Below are 18,282 nucleotides of genomic sequence, written 5' to 3'. Positions count from 1 at the left end.
TTAATACATAGGGTATATGATACTTTGATTTAAATAATTAAACACGCAAGCCCAAGGACCTGGTTGGAGAAAATTAATTTGCCCATTAATTCACTTCCAGTCATAAAGAGGACAATTTAACCAATTGGATGTCCTCTCTGGTACCTAGACAAAGGGAACAAATTAAGAAATAACCTGCAGTTGCCCAGGCCCGTATTACCAGGAAGTCCACTTTTTTGGTAGAGAGAGGTTTTGGTTTGGTTTCTTTCCACTACCACCCCCAGTTTTACTGAGATAAAATTAATATATAACATTGTGTAAGTTTAAAGTATATGACGTGATGATTTAAGCATATACTATGAAATAACTACCACAATAAGGGTAGTTAACACATCTATCAGCTCACAGTTATTTTGTGTGTATTTGTGTGGTGAGAACTTTTAAGATCTACTCTCTTAGCAACTTTCAAGTATCCAATACTTATCTATAACACCATGCTGTATGTTAGATTCACAGAACTTATTTATCTTATAACTGGAAGTTTGTACCTTTGACCATCTTTGCTCATTTCCCCTATTCCCCCAACCCTAGCAACTACCAATTTACTCTGTTTCTATTAGTTTGGTTTTTTCTGATTCTCCATATAAGTGTCTTTTTCTATATTTGTCTTTCTCTGTCTGACTTATTTTACTTAGCATAATGCCCTCCAGGTTCATCTATGTTGTCACATATGGCAGGATATCTTTCTTTTTATGGCTAAATAATACTCCATTGTATACATATGCCACATTTTCTTTATCCATCTATCTATCCATGGACACTTCGGTTGTTTCCATGTCTTGGCTATTTAAATAATGCTGCAACAGGAACACAAGAATGCAGGTATCTCTTTGAGATCTTGTTTTTGTTTCCTTCAGATATATACTTAGAAGTAGAACTGCTGGATCATATGGCAGTTCTACTTTTAATATTTTGAGGAATCTCCATGTTGTTTCCCATAGCGGCTCTACCAATTTACATCCCCATCAATAGGATACAAGAGTTTGCTTCACATCCTAACCAACCCTTATTATTTCTTGTATTTTTTATCCTAATAGGTGTGAGGTGATACCTCGTTGTGGTTTTGATTTACATTTCTCTGATGGAAAAATGTCTACTCAGGTCATTTGCCCATTTTTAAATTGGATTATTATTTTTTCTTTATTGCTATTGAGTTGTATGAATTCCTTATATATTTTGGATATTAACCCCTTATCTGTTATATGGCTTGCAAATATTTTCTCCCATTACATGAGTTGTGTTTTCATTTTATTGATCCTCTTTTGCTGTGCAGAAGCTTTTTAGTTTGATATAGTCCGATTTGCTTATTTTTGCTTTTGTTGCTTGTGGAGGTTTGTTTTAAGTAATTTGCATTTGTGCTGCTAACTCAAACCTAGTCATGTAAAAGCTAAAGTTTACCTAGAAAGTGCATGGAACAAGAGAGAGGCAATTCAATCCTTGAGCAAAACTGGGCTTAATACCTCCATTCCTTTCCTTCAAGAAGGCGAACATTCCAGAGGGAGTAGTTCAGGAGGGCAGATTGCCAATACTAATAAAAAATATTCTCTCAGTAGGTGGAGGTAGTTCCTGACTCAAAAGATAGAAGACATTGGTTGAGGATTCAGCCTGTTTTCTTGCCCCCGCCTCTTAAATACTGATGCTGCTGAGTGTGATCCAAAAGTGGCTACCCAACCTCTAGCTATGCAAGACTCACTACAAACTTCTTTTGATATAATGGTAACCCACACCAGACATATCCCAGGTCCAGGAAAATAAAAACAATGTTTCAGAAACCTGCTATAGAAAGCTACCAACCAGGTAGGAAAGATGAGAAACTCCTCGTATATCTAAGGCGAGAGAACAGAGGTGGAAAAGATCTCAAGCAGTCCGTGAGACAGCAGTGATGATTATAAGCGAACCTATAAAAAGACAGAAACTCTTTTCTTTGGAAAAGAATAAATTGAGTACTAAAAGAGTGAAAGACATTACAAACAAGTTAGAGAACGGCAACATAAAGAAAGCAATTAAAATAAATTTACCAGTGAATCTACAATTATTTCAAAATAAGAAGTTCTTAAAAAACTATCTTTTACCTGAAGCCAACATAGTTTCCCATGACGACACACATTAGCTCCTTCTGCTGCCACACTCAGGACACTTTGCTTCTTGATGTGGAGCATCTGAAAAAAAAGAAGCAAATAAAATTCTCCAAGGAATTAATTTTGCAATTATGACATCATGAATGGCACAAGTAAAATGATTAGCAATAAACAAAGTGGATCATATTTTTTTAATTCACAAAATCTGACTAATCCAAAATAAGAGTCTGCTTAACACACACACACACACACACACCCACCATACTGAACACTTCTGATCCTCTTTTAGTTTTTGCAAAATTATTCCACAACCAGAAAATAAATCATTCATATCCCAAATGCTAATAAGAATTGAAAACTCAGGTACCTTTTGTTACTACTGATGCTACAAAGAAAGATTTCTAGTCTTTATGACCAGATTCCTCATGCAAAAAACAGTTCCCTAGCACAGGGCAATTTACTGTACCTGAAGGGAACTCACATAGTGGTTGAGGCTCACAGCATCTATTGTTCAGAATCAGAGAAACGAGAATTCAACAGGTCTCTTAAAGTTTTGGATTCATTAAATTACTCAAAAACTGAAAGGGTGGTATCCCTGGTTCACTGATTTCAAAACATTACAAAATTCTGAGATCCTTAATCTACAACTAGGAAAATATCTACATGATACAAGATTCTCTTTATTTTACAGGTAGGTAAATTACCCTACAATACAAGCACATAGTAACTTACACAAACACAATATCTTCCTTCAGAGAGCATAAGGTGTTTTACTTTCTGAGTATGTTTTATCACTGATATAAAAAAAAAGGGGCGGGGGGAGGGATTGAATTTCAGTCCCATCCTCAATCAACAACAAAAAGGCTGCAAAAGTAGGAACAAAAGCTGTATTTCCCTATTGATAAGAATCTCAACTACCTCTTTGAATTTCCAAAGCAAAAGTTTTTATCCCATTGTTTTGTTGTTGTTGTCATGGGTCCTTTAAAGAATCTGTTGATAGATAAAGAATTCTTGTAACTTAATTTAAAAGTGGGCAAAAAAATAAACATTTCTCTGAAGAAGCCAATAAGCACATGAAGAGATCCTCGATATTATTAGCTATCAGTGAAATGCAAATTGAAGCCACAGTGAGGCACCATTTCACACCACTAGGATGGCTATAATCAAAATGACAGATAACAACAAGTGTAGGTTAAGAATGTGGAGAAACTGGAACCCTCATATCCTGCTGGTGGAAATGTAAAATGGTACAGCAGCTTTGAAAAACAGTATGACCAATCCTCAAAAATTAAACATAGAGTTATTACATGACCCAGCAATTCCATTCTCAGGTAATCTATCCAAGAGAAATGAAAACTTATGTCCACACAAAAACTTGTACATGAATGTTCATAGCAGCATTATTCATAATAGCCCCAAGTAGAAACAACCCAAATGTCCATCAAATGGTGAAAGGATAAATGAAATGTGATATATCCATAGAAGGGAATAGTTGGCAATAAAAATAAGTGAAATACTGATACGAGCTATAATATAGATGAACTTTGAAAATGTTATGCTAAGCAAAAGAAGCCAGTCACAAATGACCATGTATGGCACAATCCTATTTATGTGAAATGTCCTAAACGGGCAAATCCATAGATGCAGAAAATAGTTTAGTGGTTTCCAGGGGCTGGGGGGCTGGAGAGGGGTTAGAGGTGATGGCTAAGGAAGATGGGGTTTCTTTTTGGGGTATTGAAAATGTTCTAAAATTCATGGTGAAGATGGATATATAACTCTGTGAATGTGCTAAACACCAGTAAATTGTACATTTTATTTATGTTTTTCTGATGCTCCATCACCGCAAATATTTTATTTTTTAAAAGTTGTTGTTTCTCACAAGTTTTCAGTTTTTTCCATTTCTTTATTTCTTAAATATAAAAAAGTTAGACATTTATCCAATCCACGAAGTGATCCCCGATTACTCTAGCACCTACCTAGCACTACACACAACCATTACAATAATGTTGACTATACATTTTAAATTGGTGAATTTTATGGTATGTGAATTATATCTCAATAAAGTTGTTTTATAGTAGAATCTGTTGAAAGCTAACTCTCCCTTAAAAAAAATACATCCATGCACACACGTGCATAAGCTGACATCTAAACAGAAAGCTTAATGACTCCCCTGAATTCCATCTGTGTACTGTACCCTAGGCTGAATAGTTACTGCCATGTCTCAAATTAATATATCATTATAGAGAAATTGCCTAATAAAGCATCTAGAATGGTCTTTTTAAAATATAAGTAAAAGAATTTCTGACTCTCCTCTAAAAGTTCCAATGGCTGTCCTTCTCACTCAAGTCAAACTCAAAATCCTTATAATGTCTAAAAAGCTCTATCTGATCTGCCTCCTGTTACCTTTCATTTCCTATCACTCTCTTCACTGTAGTTCTACCACACGTACCTTCCTGCTGTGCCTTTACACAGCCAAATGTGTTTCAGCCTCAGGGCTTTGGCACTTGTTTATTATAACTTCTTTAAGTTCTTTACCTAGATAGCCACAAAGCTAGCTCCCTTATTTCTTTCAGGTCTGTGTTCCAAAGTCACCTCTTCACAGAGGTTTTCTCTGTCTATCCTATGTAAAATAGAAACTCCCTGTCACTCTATTCACCATACCACACTTTATTTTCGTTCAGAGCACTTATCATCAGCTGATATACAATTATTTGTTTGTTTTCTTGCATTAAAATGTAAGCTCCTTGAGGGCTAGAACTTTGTCTGGATTACTGTTTTACCAGACCTCAGAACAATATCTGGCATATAGTAGGCACTGAAATATTTTGTTGAAGTATTAGGAAAAACATCACTGATCTTATAATGACAGAGAAATTTGTGAGCCATAGACATGATACCAATATGCAGACAATACTGGGAATGATTTAGGGCAATACTTACAGCAGCACCAAACTTTTGCTGGAACTGATCAATGACTGTGTATGTCACCTCCTCTTCCTCTACAGGAGAATGATGGTATTAGATATATTCGTCTTCCTTGACAATAGAATAATCCTACTAAGTTTAGCCATATTCATAAATGCCTACTCTTGTGCAACTCAGATATCTAATGTTATTTCATTATCGTCTGTATCAGCGCATCATACAGTGAACATTATTAGTATCCTGTTTGTCAACTGAGAAGAAACAAAAACCCTACCAATGAAAATCTTATAAATTGGACTATATACTCATTTTCTGTTATAATCCAGTAATGTTTCCCTCCTTATAGGTTTATGTCTTGAGTACTTTAAGACATACATTTTTTAAAAGCATATTCATAGTAAAAAATAATAGTTTAAAATAAATTAGTCCTGGAGATGGGCCAATGTCCATACTTTTGGAATTATCCGGGTCCTGAAAGTTAATTACTTAACTTAAAAGATTAAAGGTATAGCATAACATACAGTTCTTCATCTCCCAATCTCTAAAACTTTTAAGTGGAATAGGACACAGTCCATGTACCTCTTTCTATTCATACTCATTCTCTTAGTGATCTATCTCATTTAGTCTCAAGGCTTTAGATGTGATCTATAGGCTAACTCTTGAATTTATATCTCCATCTCAGACCTTTATCCTCAACTCTAGGTTTACATTAAACCTTTGGTTGACCTAAACTAAACTCTTAAATAACTTCCCAAAACCTTTTGCACCTACAGTCTTTCCCATCTCAGTTTAATAGCAACTCCATACTTCAGGCTGCTCAGGCCCAAACTCCTGAAGTCACCTGTAGTTCCTCTCTTTCTCTCACACCCACATCTAATCTGGCAGTACATCGTATATGCTCTAACTCAACATATATCCAGAATTCCACCAATTGTTACCAACCGTATTGCCACAACTAGGGTCCAGTCCCAAAATAGTCATTCATCTTAAAATTATTTCAGTAGCCTCCTAATAGATATTCATGTTTTTATCTTTTCCCTCCTTTCATTATCTATACAATATCCAGAGTGATCATGTTAAAACAGAAGTCAGATTATGTTGCTTTTCTGCTCAAAGTTCTCCAAAGGGAAATAGAATTTTAAAAAAACACCATTTATAATAGTATAAAAATATGGAATACTTAGGGATAAATATGGCAAAAGATGTGGAAGATACATGCTGAGAACTACAAAATATTGCTGAGAAATTAAAGATCTAAATAAATGGAGAGATAGACTGGGTTAATGTATTGTAATAATCAATATTGTTAAGATGCCAATATTGGGGAAATGCAAAAACAAACAAACAAACAAACAATAACCAAAAAAACAGAATAGCCAAAAGAACTCTGAAAAAGAATAAAGTTTGAGAACTAAAACCACCGGATTTCAAGCATAAATCAACAGTAAACACAAGTATATTATTGGTGTAAAGACAGAAAAAATAGGTCAATGTAACAGAATAGAGTGTCTAGAAATAAACCTACACATATCTGGACAACTGATTTTTGACAAAAGTACAAATGTAACTGAGTGGAGACTATATCTTCTTTTCAACAAATGGTGCTGGAACAACTGGATATCCATATGCAAAAAAAAAAAAAAAATTTAACTAAAAATGGACAATAGACCTAAACGTGAAACCTAAAACTATGAAACATCTAGAAGAAAACATAGGAGAAAATCTTCGTCAGGAAAAAATCTGAGTTAGGAAAAAATTTCTTAGTTATCACATCAAAAATACAATCCATAAAAGAAAAAAATTAATAAATTATACTTCATCAAAATTAAAAAGGTCTGCTCTTTGAGAGATCCTTTAAGATAATGAAAAGCCAAACCACAAACTCAGAGAAAATATTTGCAAAGAGTTTATCTGAAAAAAGACTTGTATCCAGAATATATAAAGAACTCCCGAATGAATAATAATAATACAATAAGAAAATAAGCAAAAGATATGAACGGACATTTCACCAAAGATATTCAGATGGCAAATAAGCACATGAAAAGATTCTCAACATTCTTAGTCATTAGAAAAGAAGATAAATCCCAAATACTCTCCAGTGGCTTCTCTTCTCACTTCAGAGTAAAAGCCGAAGTCCCTTCAATGACCTACAATGTCTCCTATAATTCACTGACCCCACTTCATTTCCTTCTTGCTCCAATGACACTGATCTCCTTGCTGTTATGTCAAGATCCTGACATGTTCCTATCTCAAAACCTGTGTATTTGTTCTTTTTTCTGCCTAAAAAACATTTCCTACAGATATCCATGCAGCTCCATCCCATTCAAATGTCACCACTTCAGTGAGGCCTGTCCTAGATGCTCTAAACTATAAAGCCACCTCCTCCACAGACTTCTTTTTTTCCCTTCATCGCATTTGGCACTAGCATAACACATAGTTCTTCATCTCCCAACCTCTAAAACTTTCGAGTGGTAGAGGACACAGTCCATGTACCAGAAGATCACTCCGGATATTGTATAGATACTGAAAGGAGGGAAAGGGTAAAAACAGGAATATCTGTTAGGAGGCTACTGAAATACTTTTAATTTATCTTATTTAATTTTTTAGTGTCTGTTTCCTACACTAGCACTCAATGAAGGCATGAATACCATATCTTAGTATCTCCAATGTCTAAATATAGTGTGAACTCGCATATTAAATAAACGGATGACTCATGAAATTTTATATTAATTCAGAGCCTAGAAGCAATAGCTAGCTGAGCATTCCGTACATAATCCTGACTCAAGGTTATGCCAACTCTGAAGAGTTCTGAACCACAATAAAGAAAGCCCAGTACTCACCTGATGGGCTGTACTTGAAGTCATTCAGCAGAGAGGTGGTCGGTGCCTCAGGGGCAGGAGAAGGAGGCTCACATACATTTAGGTCTTCATCTTTCATTTTATCCATGCTAGTTCTTTCTGTATTTAGGCTACACTTACAAAAAAACAACACTCAGGTGAAACTGTTCTTTGTTGCTAATGCCATACAGATTTTGTCACACATCAATGATAAGAACTCTGGACCTCATTTCATAGAGAACCCATTCATCTATTGGTTATATTGATTTGAAAATACTATCTAAAAATGGAAGAAAACATTCATCTATTTCTTCTCATTTCTATTACTTTAGGCCATTTTAGGAATTACCCAGCAAGTGAATTAAAGTTAAGGCTTTCTATCCTAATGTGTACATTGGGGTAACATCATAATTAAGAAATTATTCCAGTATACCTAACCGAAGATGCTTTTTCTCCACCTTGTTCCACTTCATCCAGTAGCTCCACTGTAAAATAAACAAATGGCTTCCAATAGAGTTTCTAATCTGAAAGCAATTAACTACCACCATCTGCCCCCACCCATAATTTGACTGTATTCTACAAACTGTAATTGTAAATAAAATGTTAGTCCACAGAGGCCTTCATCAGCTAGCAATAGAGCAGAAAAGACTATCCAAAGTATTGAAGACTCCTAATATTCTTTTTTCAATTGCAGTTGACATCCAATATTATATTAGTTTCAGGTGTATAGCATAATGGTTACACATTTGTATACAAGGTGATCACCCCCATAAGTCTAGTACCCACATGGCATATATAGTTATTATAATATTGAATATATTCCCTATGCTGTACTTTACATACCATGACTATTTTGTAACTGCAAATTTGTACTTCTTAATCCCTTTGCCTTTTTTCACTAAGTTCCCCTCCCATCTTGGCAACCATCAGTTAGTTCTCTATTTCTGAGTTTGTTTTGTTTGTTCATTTATTTTGTATTTTAGATTCCACATATAAGTGCGATCATATGGTATTTGTCTTTAACTTATTTATAATACCCTCTAAGTCCATCCCAGCTGTCACAAATGGTAAGAATTCATTCTTTTTTATGGCAAAGTAATATTTCATTATATATATGTACCACCTCTTCTTTATCCAATCATCAATTGATGGGCACTTAGACTGTGAAAACTCCTAATATTATATCCCTATGCAGCCTCTCTATGTGGTCATTCAGCAGGATTAGGAACCTCTCTACATGTTCTCTTTACCCTTTTTGTTCCAGGGCACCTTCATAGTCATGCAGATTGGTTCTAGAGATATCTTTTCTTTCCCTATTCATTTCCATCCTAATGCACTTCCCTCACACTATGTACTGTCTGGGGTTTTCTGAAATCACTTACAGACCTGTTCCTTTCACTCTCACGGGCTGGTGCATTAAGAGTTCAGTGACATGAAAGGTAATAAAAGCTAGATTGGAAATCACAAAAGATATGAGAGAAACATTCACAGAGACTCTGAAACTATTCATTTTTAACCTAGCAGTGAAAGGAATGTAGGGAAATATTGTATGTCATTCATTCTAATATGCACATTTTAAACAGCTCTGAAGTTGGATATAATTAACCATAAGTACACATGAAAATTTAATTAGCAGCTTTTTTTCTTTCTTAGATTGGGAAAAGTAATAGTGTATCTTATAATTAATGGTTTCTTAGATTCAATTAAGTACACTTAGGTACTTTATGCGGGGAAAAAGTCTCTCAGGGGCCACTATGTGTTGAGTCTGGGGCAGAGAAAGTAAAATTCACTAAAAACATTAATTAGTAAATTATTATTCTTCACCTTGATAATTCTTATTCAAGGTGCTTTTCAGGAAGACCCCTCCATGGCTGATTGAGCCACAGGGCAAAGAAGGAAAAGGTCATCGTTTGAACCTAAAAATTATGAACAAAGGCCAAATTCTGAGAAAGAATTTAGGAGGAGATGAAATCCATGAGCACAGATCACAGAGCTAGTCAGCGGTTAGCCTCCTTCTGAGTTAGGGAGACAGTAATAGTGATTCTTTCACTTCTCTATATAAATTCATCGATAGCGTAGTTTTGTGCCAGTCCAGAGTTCTGCTCCTCTGCAAAGGCTAATAGTTAAAACATAATTAAGAATCCACTACCACCACCACCACCACCACCACCACCACCACCACCACCACCACCAGCATTATCAAAAGTTGTTCAAGGAACAGAGTGTTTATAGTAGTGTACTCTATGAGAAATCAGTTAGATAGTTGTCTGGGCTTGTCTGCCTTGAAGTGAGTCTGGATTGGCAGTCATTAATTTGGTAAGATTTTCATTTCTCCTTAAATTCTACTTCTCTCACAAAACAAAGTAATCTTTCAAGTAGCAGTAATCTCTTACTTATAGGAATTCTTTCCTTTCCTTTCCTCATATCTGCCCCAATGGTAAGACATGCACAGCTCTACAAGGTCCTAGATCTCCTACTCCTTCATCCCTACCCGCTTCATCCCACACTGATCTTTACTCCTCCTTGGAGAGCTTTTTGTTTTTGAGTTCTTGAAAGCAAGAATAGTTCTTGCTCCCAGCCCTTTTTTCTTAGTCCATTTGGCCTGTCTGAAGCACACTGACCAGATGAGCTTCTATATCTACTCTTTTAGGCAAACAATTGGACCTACTCTTGCTAAATGGCTTTGGCTGGTAGAAACAAAGAACATGTCTGCTTCCTGCTATTCCAAAATCTCACAAGCTCTGAAAACCAAAAAATTTTTATAAATCTTTTGGCAGCAAAACCTAAACTGACTTATTATTTATAGTCCTATTTTATTCTACTTAGTATGATTATCCACCCATTTCTCTGTATAAATGTGCTTTATTACAGAGTGCTGCCTAGATCTGCTTGAGGTATTATGTAATATGAACACCATATACCGTGTGTGAGGTTTTCCATAGGTCCAGAACAATTCTGGATGCCAAAATATTTGGCCCCAAGGTTTCAAATAAGTGACTGTGAATGCAGTGTAAACCTGTAGTGTTAAACTCGCTTGCTGAGCAAGACAAATTCCTTTCTGTTCAGATTTCTAACTCTGCCTGCTGGCTTAGTCTCTAGTAACAAGCACCAGCTATCCTCACATTGTAAAACCAAGATGATTAAAATTCTCTAAGACTATTCTACTCATATCATCCACTGAAATAGTAAGATAAGGGTCAATTCTCAAATACCAGCTTTAAGAGTTCATAAATGCAATATTAAAGGCAAGGTAGCATCTCATTTTTTTTTTTTTCAAATACTGGTATGAGATAGAACAGTGAATTTATTACTACTGGAAATCCCAATAGCAGCATTCAGGGAACATAAAGCTCCTACCATTCAAAATCTCATGCCCAAAAAACATCTTCACTCCTGGGACACTTCGACCAGTCTCCACATTCTTCACTGTTACAGAAAACAATTTATTTGGTTAATAAAAAATAACATTCCCTGAAACTGTAAGAAAATATGATGCCTCTCAAAAGTGCCCAAATCTGAGTTTTAGAAAAATCCTCAAATTATTTTCCCCAAGCAAGGAAGAGTCGATAACAAATTGCAAAGCTATAGCTTGGAAATAAGAGGGAACTCCAGAATGTTCCAAGAGAAAATAAAGGGGCAGTAGTAACACACTGGATTTAAACTTCTCCCAAGATTATTCTGAGGCCATTAGGGCTAAGGACTATATCTATTTATTACATTTCCTAGTGTTAACTAAAAATAAATGATTTTTACTCCACCTAACTCCAGAAGGAATTTTAAGGTAGCCAACTACTTCTAGAGTCCACACTGTTTCATGTCATGCTACATGCTCAAAAATACTACCAGGGACAACAATCCAACTCTGTTTCTAACAGCTGAGCATGGTTCCTGACACAGCATTAAAAATTTCAGGCAACTAACTTGAAAATTTATATGCCATCCACTTAAAAATCTTTCAGGTTGTTCCACATTGCTTTGTACATGCTGCTACTTCTGCTTAAAACAATGATTCTCTCAAAGTGTGGTTCTCCAGCACAGCATCAGCATCACCTGGAAACTTGTTAGAAGAGCAAATATTTGAGCCCCATCCCAGACCCTAAGAATCACAAACTCTCAGAAGGGGCCCAGCATTCTGTGTTTTAACAAGTCTTCCATGTGATTCTGATGCACAGATAAAGTCTGAGAACCACTGGCTTAAAACAACTTTCCCCCTTTTTCCCATTTGGTTAACTTCTACTCATCTGGATGAAGTTCCATCACCAATTCCTCCTTTGGGAAGCCTTCCCCACTGTCCCAACTCTGCCACTCCCAGATCTAAATTAGCTGAATCTTTGTGTTTCCATACTATCTGTGTGTCCCTCTATTAGAGGGGACATCACACTGTGCTATTGTATATCTTTCTACTTGCTTTTCTATCTCCTTACTAGACTACGTTTTTGGAGGACAGGGACCATGTTATTATTTACATCCCTGCTTTATAGCACAGTGCCTGGGATAAAAAATTAACAGTAAATGACAGAATGAATGAATATCGCAAAAGCCTAGTATAATTCAATCACAGCCCACAAAGGTCTCTTTTAACCCATAGCATGGCTTAACAATAACACTAATTTCTCAAAGGCCATTTATACATGTTTCAATTGTGAGCTTGAAAATTTATCATGCCAGGAAAACAACTACCATAACAAGTCAATATTTGAGCTGAATAAAACCTATATATTGAAACTTCAAGGTGAACATGTGGAGGAGGGAGGAGAGTGGCACACCCAGACAGGGCACAGAAACTCCAAGCCTCTTCCCATGTGTCTCATGCTATGCATCTCTTCCACTTGGCTGTTCCTGAGTTGTATCCTTTATAATGAATTCGAATTGAAGCTGGGACGTGTAAAGGCTGCCTTGTGACCATGAGGATAACGGATGGTCACTGAGGTGGCAGAGCAGGAGCACAAAACACCTGGTCTCTCTTGGCATCTTTGAGCCACTTCACTATTCCTTAGCAGTCTACCTCTGGGACTTCCTTTTGCATGAGAAAAATTAACTCCTTACCGTATTTGTGGATTTGTCTGCTGAAGCCGAAAGCAAGTCTAGAACCTAATACAGTGATTATTTTTAATTTCAAGGTGCACATGGAGAGAAATTAAAAGAAGTAACCCAATTTAAAAAATTCTACTGAATTTTGAAATTCAATATTGAAAATTTCCACTATCATATAAGTAAAACTATAAATGTGGGGACAAGCTAGCATAGCAGCCATGTTGCTCTGCTAAGGAAAAGAGCATTCTTACCTTCCTCCCACCTCTTCCCTAAAATAGGAATAATGCCTCCTTACCAGTTGCTAATGGAGCACACAGCCATCACCCAAACTCAGTTATTAACCTCTTAAAAGGCAGAAGATTATGAAAAATAAAATGAGACCTTTCTTCAGGACAACAATCTTGTTAGGGTCCACATGCTGGAGCACTCCCTCAAAGATGCCACAAACCAATGTGAGTTTCACCCTTCTCCACAAAATCTGATTCAGGAAGTGGTAGTCACTGCTGGGATCCATGCTTTTAAATTCTAAAAGCAGTCTTCAAATAATCTTCTTTAAGTATCCAAACACTTGACAATAAAACAGATCTATGGTTTTTAAAGTATTTGGGGGGGAGGGGTAGTGGGGCTATTTACCCTTTCCCCATACCTGGAAGGAAGAAGAAAAATAAAAACATGAGAGTAACTAAGTTTTATTCATCTTTTTAGAATGATAAAAGAAAAGGATCATTGCAAGTACCAACTCTAATTTATACATGAGAAACTGAAAACCGGAAGACTTCAGGCAAGGTAGGTTTGGCTTCTTGGTCTATAAAATAGGGTAATACCACCTTTCTTTCCTTAGCTAAATGAACAAGCAGAATATTTAGAGGCTTTTTAATGGCACATACATATATCTTTTTAACACCAACCAAAAAACAACTAAACAAATTTAAAAAATGGATACTGGCAAAACACTTGCTAATACATGCTGCAACAAATTGTTTACCCAAAAATGTCTGGGATCTAACCTCTTCTGGATCTGGCCTCTTCTAGATTAGTAACATTTCCAGAGTTTGACATTGTTACCAAGCAAAGAGTAAGTGATTTAGGACTATCGCAAGTTATGCATTACCAATCCAACTTCCATGGCATTGCAAGGGCCCCTTCACCCAACTCTGACCACAGCTCAGGGACCAGGCTGCTGTAGTATCATCAACTAGTCATGTGCAATCTGACAGATTAAACTGCCACATGCCATACAGTGGTTTTGTAAAATTCAACTGTTTTTGTAAAAATGATGTGTGCTCTTTATAAAGAATGATAACAATGTAGAAATGTACAAATATTTTACCTTGTAGAAATAACTATCATTCATAGTAGATATACATATTCTTTAGTATACTACTGTAATTTAAAAGATGAATGCTTTTTTAAAAGTATTTTAGAACAATCCTGTTATTTGGGTGTCCTTATAGTCAGAATCCCAGATAAATGTTCCTCTACAGTGGTTTAAATGTAAAAGCTGCTTGTCTTTGCCACAATAGAAATAGTCAACCAGTGAATTTTGCAACTTACTTTAACTATAAAACACTGATGAAATAATGAGGCCTAATTCAACTAGGAAGGTGAGAAGTTACACAGCATTTTAGCCAGATAAATAATGTATATTTTTATATTTTAAGGTCTAGCAAATGGTTGCACAAATGTTATTTGCTGCCTATAACAACCATCACCTAATTTACAGATGTAGAAACTGAGGCCTAAAGATTAAAGAAATCTGCCTAAAGTCACACATTTAGAAAGTAATGAAACCCGAATTAAAAACAGGCCTCTACTGGAGGGTACGTACAGTCCAGAGCAAGACCAAGTGTTACGTATCCAGAGAGAACATCAGACAAACAAGTCACCAGAGCACCTGAGAAAATAATTCTTTTTAGTTCAAGTCAGTTCAACAAGCAAAAGGGGAATTTTTACAGAAGCAATAGAGTATATAAACCTGGAAAAAACAGCCCTTAATAGAGGGTAAAAATAATTTATATTTAAAAAAATATATAAGAAATAAAAGTCTGTGAAATGCTTGGGCAGTAAGGATATTTAAGAAATGTTAAATCAGAAAAACATTAACAAAGCAAAGAAAGCTTTGACTGAGGACAGCTGCAAATGGTTAAGATTCAAGATTAGGAAGGAAAAAAGTAAGGTAAGGATCTAGTCATGGGCTTCAAGGCAGACTCAAAAAAGGGACATTGATGTCGCAAACATCAAGGTTTTTCTACCATACTCATTTCGGAAGATGAAGATACTCCTGTGGCACATGTCACACTGCATATGAAGGCAGACGTCATCGGTAGGTCCGACATAAGCAGATCAATCACAAAAACAACTCGGTGAGACTAGAACCTCAGTCTCATGCTAAGCAGCAGTCAAAGCCTTACGTCAAGCTTTAAACTAGTAACCTAAGTTGGCTCGGGCAGCTTGCTAAGAAAGTCCCCTAGTGTTTAGGTACTAAGTGATGGTGGTCAGAACTTGTTTCGTCCATATCTCAAACCGGTTCTGTACAAAAGGTTAATATCGAGGGACGGGGAAGGAGTGTAAAGGCATTGAAGCTACAGGAATAGAACTGGTTCACCTGAGAGGGTGTACTAATTTAACGAGTGGATTTAAACGTTTTCAGGAAAACACACAAAAATATGCCACAAGGTAAAATGCAAAATTCCCCATTTTTAAAGCAAAATAAGACACTTCAAATAAATGGTGGGCCATACGCTAGGAATTCACTCTCCTCTGCCGTCAGGTTTTTTTTTTTTTTTTTTTTTCCGGAAGGAAGTTTGGGAAATCCTGTCTCAATTTCGGCCGAATGGTGAGTTCCTCGAGCTTCAGCGAAACTAAAAACTAAAAACTAAAAACTAAAAAATAAAAAGAGGGCCTGCTGTTAAGAAAAACTCTCAGCCAGTTCCAAGCTCGCGGTGGCGGTTATCAAAGGACTAGAGAAAAGTACGCACGGCTGAGGACCGCACAGCTGAGCGGAGGCAGCCCGACAGTTTCCAGAGATACCAATCGTCGCGCGACCTCGACTTCTGAGCGCCCCCTGTGGCCGGAAGGAGAGAGGAACGCCAGGAAAAATGAGGAGGTGCAACTCCCAGCATGCTGTTCCCAGGAGGAACACCCTAGAGTTCCCCGCAGCGACGTTTTGTCTACTTACTTTTATTATTTCTCTGAGCAATCCGTTCCTCCCGGACAGTGGGATTTCTAGTGTTAGAGTTCTGTGAGAAACTGCTTGGCTACACTGCCAGCCACAGGTTAGTTTGTTGCAAAAACGGTGAGTCAATGGCGTTGCCCTTTTAATTGCGGTCACTACGGCCAGAGTGGCATTGCCCTTTTAAGGCCGGTTGCATCACGGTTCCGGAGGCGTGGTCCGTCTTTAGCAAGACCCAGCCTGGCGCTGGGCTGATTCATTCCGGGGCTGGAGCTGGGGGAGCCGACGTCGCCTCCTGCGCTGGGCTCAGCCTCGCTTCTAATTGGCCACCTTCGGGGCCGCCCTCCTGCGCGCACCAGCCGTGGGTTCCCTCCGCGGTCCGCACTGGTACAGCTATCCTCCTCCTTCTTGACCCCTGGCGGTTCCTCCCTCCCTTCCTTCCCTCCCGCTGCCGCCGTCGCTTCTGGCACCACTGCTCCCGGAGGAGCCTTCCGGCTGGGTGATGGGGTCTCGGGCCTCCACGTTACTGCGGGATGAAGAGCTCGAAGAGATCAAGAAGGAGACTGGCTGTGAGTTCGGGTGGGGGGTAGTAACGCGGTCGAGCGCCTCGGGTTGGCTTCAAGACGAGGGCGGCGGTCACTAAGATGTGTAGCTGGGGTTGCGGAGGTCCTGGGCAGCCTCCAGCGCTGGGGCTTCGGGACCAAGGGCTGGAAGACCTGTTCCAGCTAAAGCTACCTGGACAGGGGTTCTAACTCTTTATAGGGCTGTCCTTCGCCTCAAAAGCGGGAGTCGCGACCACCCTAAAGCAGACACTGCTTTCTCTTCTTCCTGCTCATGAAAGCCCCTCAACCGATCTTTTTTCTTTTATCTTTACTCTCATCAACCTCAAATTCAGGAACTCTGGATGGACTCTATAGAAAACATAATCCATTATTGTGACATTTCTGGGCAAGGACTTAAAAACATTGACATCTGAGGGAAATCACAAATTCTTGCCACAATTGGAAAAACAAACACAGAAAGTAAACTTGTGTAGTAAAACTTTGGAAGACGTGACCTGGTGACAGGAGACCTTTAAAGAATCAGGGGTCTGCGAGTAAAAGACTTCTGAACTTGTGAAAAAGCAGATACCTTAACCACCCGTTTTTACTTACACTGAGGATGCTTGCTGTTCTAATTTCACATATATTGATTTCTACTGTGCTGGTGTACTTTATGCAGTCGTTATGGAAATTGGATGTGCTCCAGCGATCTCAGTGTGAATTTGTACTAGGAACTGATTCTTTTCCTCATTAACCTGAACCAAGGGGCAACAGGGCTTTGGGAATCCAGAAGCTCTGTAAAACAGCATTAGATACATTTATATAGCCCTTGATAATGCGTACAATATTTTCTCTTGGTAATTCAACTCTTGTATTTTACATGAGTTACGTAAGCATCTGAGATTTTTTTTTTTCATGATACCTGTCTTTGATTATTAGGTGACCAGTAAGTAACTCGGTGGCCTATATGCAGATAATATTGAAAGATGCTGGGAGAACTACAGAATTACTCAGGCAGTGGTGGCTTGAGATAAATTAAATGCTCTCCTGTGCTTTCTGACAAATTCAACTTTCTAGAACGTTCTAGTTGGAAGGGATGTTACCTGGCTCCATTCTTTGTCAGAGTGATTTACTGCTTTCAGCATACCCTAACATATGGCCATTAAGCCTCTCCATAAAGACCTTTAATGGTAATGAGATCAACACCTACCAACGCAGTCTCTTTCATGATTTTAAATGAATGAGTTAGCAGTTTATAATGTGCAGTATTTGGCCATTTGACCTTATGGTCTATTTATGACATTTTAACTCAAAGAGTAGAAATATAGGCAGTTTGGATTTAGTAAGCATTTTACTACATTTTGTGGCCATGACTCCTGGCCACACTTGTAAATATAAGAACTACGTTAGGTCTAAGGTGACACCAGAGTTAAAGCATTTGTGCCTAAAATTAAAAGTCACATTAATGATGAAGTGTAAACCATAGTGAGGTTGGGAAAAAGCTATATTTGTTTCAAGATGAAGGGACCAGTAATCTCATTCTGATTTATTTACATTTGACCAAGTAAAAAAGGACTGGATTGCTATAGGACTCTGGGTTATTTTACTGTGTAACTTGTGGACACATAGAATTAAGTATTGCTCAAGAGTTGTTT

At 37.5% G+C, this 18,282-nt stretch overlaps 2 protein-coding genes across 8 annotated transcripts in view; one reads left to right on the top strand and one right to left on the bottom strand.

Moving 5' to 3' along the window:
• The window catches only part of EXD1 (exonuclease 3'-5' domain containing 1), a 27,452-nt gene extending 11,188 nt beyond the window's left edge, over positions 1 to 16,264 (bottom strand). Inside the window, exons 1-8 of one of the 7 annotated variants that reach the window (XM_039843832.1) lie at positions 16,092 to 16,264; positions 15,892 to 15,977; positions 13,295 to 13,559; positions 11,237 to 11,305; positions 8,313 to 8,364; positions 7,883 to 8,010; positions 5,058 to 5,116; positions 2,112 to 2,198 (exon numbers count right to left, since the gene is read on the bottom strand). In XM_039843832.1, the coding sequence (XP_039699766.1) occupies positions 2,112 to 2,198; positions 5,058 to 5,116; positions 7,883 to 8,010; positions 8,313 to 8,364; positions 11,237 to 11,305; positions 13,295 to 13,427 (528 nt within the window). In that variant the 5' untranslated portion in view covers positions 13,428 to 13,559; positions 15,892 to 15,977; positions 16,092 to 16,264. The other 6 variants (XM_039843833.1, XM_039843834.1, XM_039843835.1 and 3 more) reach the window with 6 other exon arrangements.
• A 141-nt stretch (positions 16,265 to 16,405) lies between these two features.
• CHP1 (calcineurin like EF-hand protein 1) overlaps positions 16,406 to 18,282 on the top strand; it is a 36,045-nt gene continuing 34,168 nt past the window's right edge. Inside the window, exon 1 of the mRNA XM_039843847.1 lies at positions 16,406 to 16,654. Coding sequence (XP_039699781.1) covers positions 16,588 to 16,654 — 67 coding nt within the window. The 5' untranslated portion in view covers positions 16,406 to 16,587. The remainder of the gene's footprint in view (positions 16,655 to 18,282) is intronic.

The sequence above is a fragment of the Pteropus medius genome, unplaced genomic scaffold (assembly GCF_902729225.1).
Source record: "Pteropus medius unplaced genomic scaffold, Ma_sr-lr_union100, whole genome shotgun sequence".
Taxonomy (NCBI): domain Eukaryota; kingdom Metazoa; phylum Chordata; class Mammalia; order Chiroptera; family Pteropodidae; genus Pteropus; species Pteropus medius.
The sequence above is the reverse complement of the archived record's forward strand: the minus strand, read 5'-3'. Positions and strand labels throughout refer to the sequence as shown.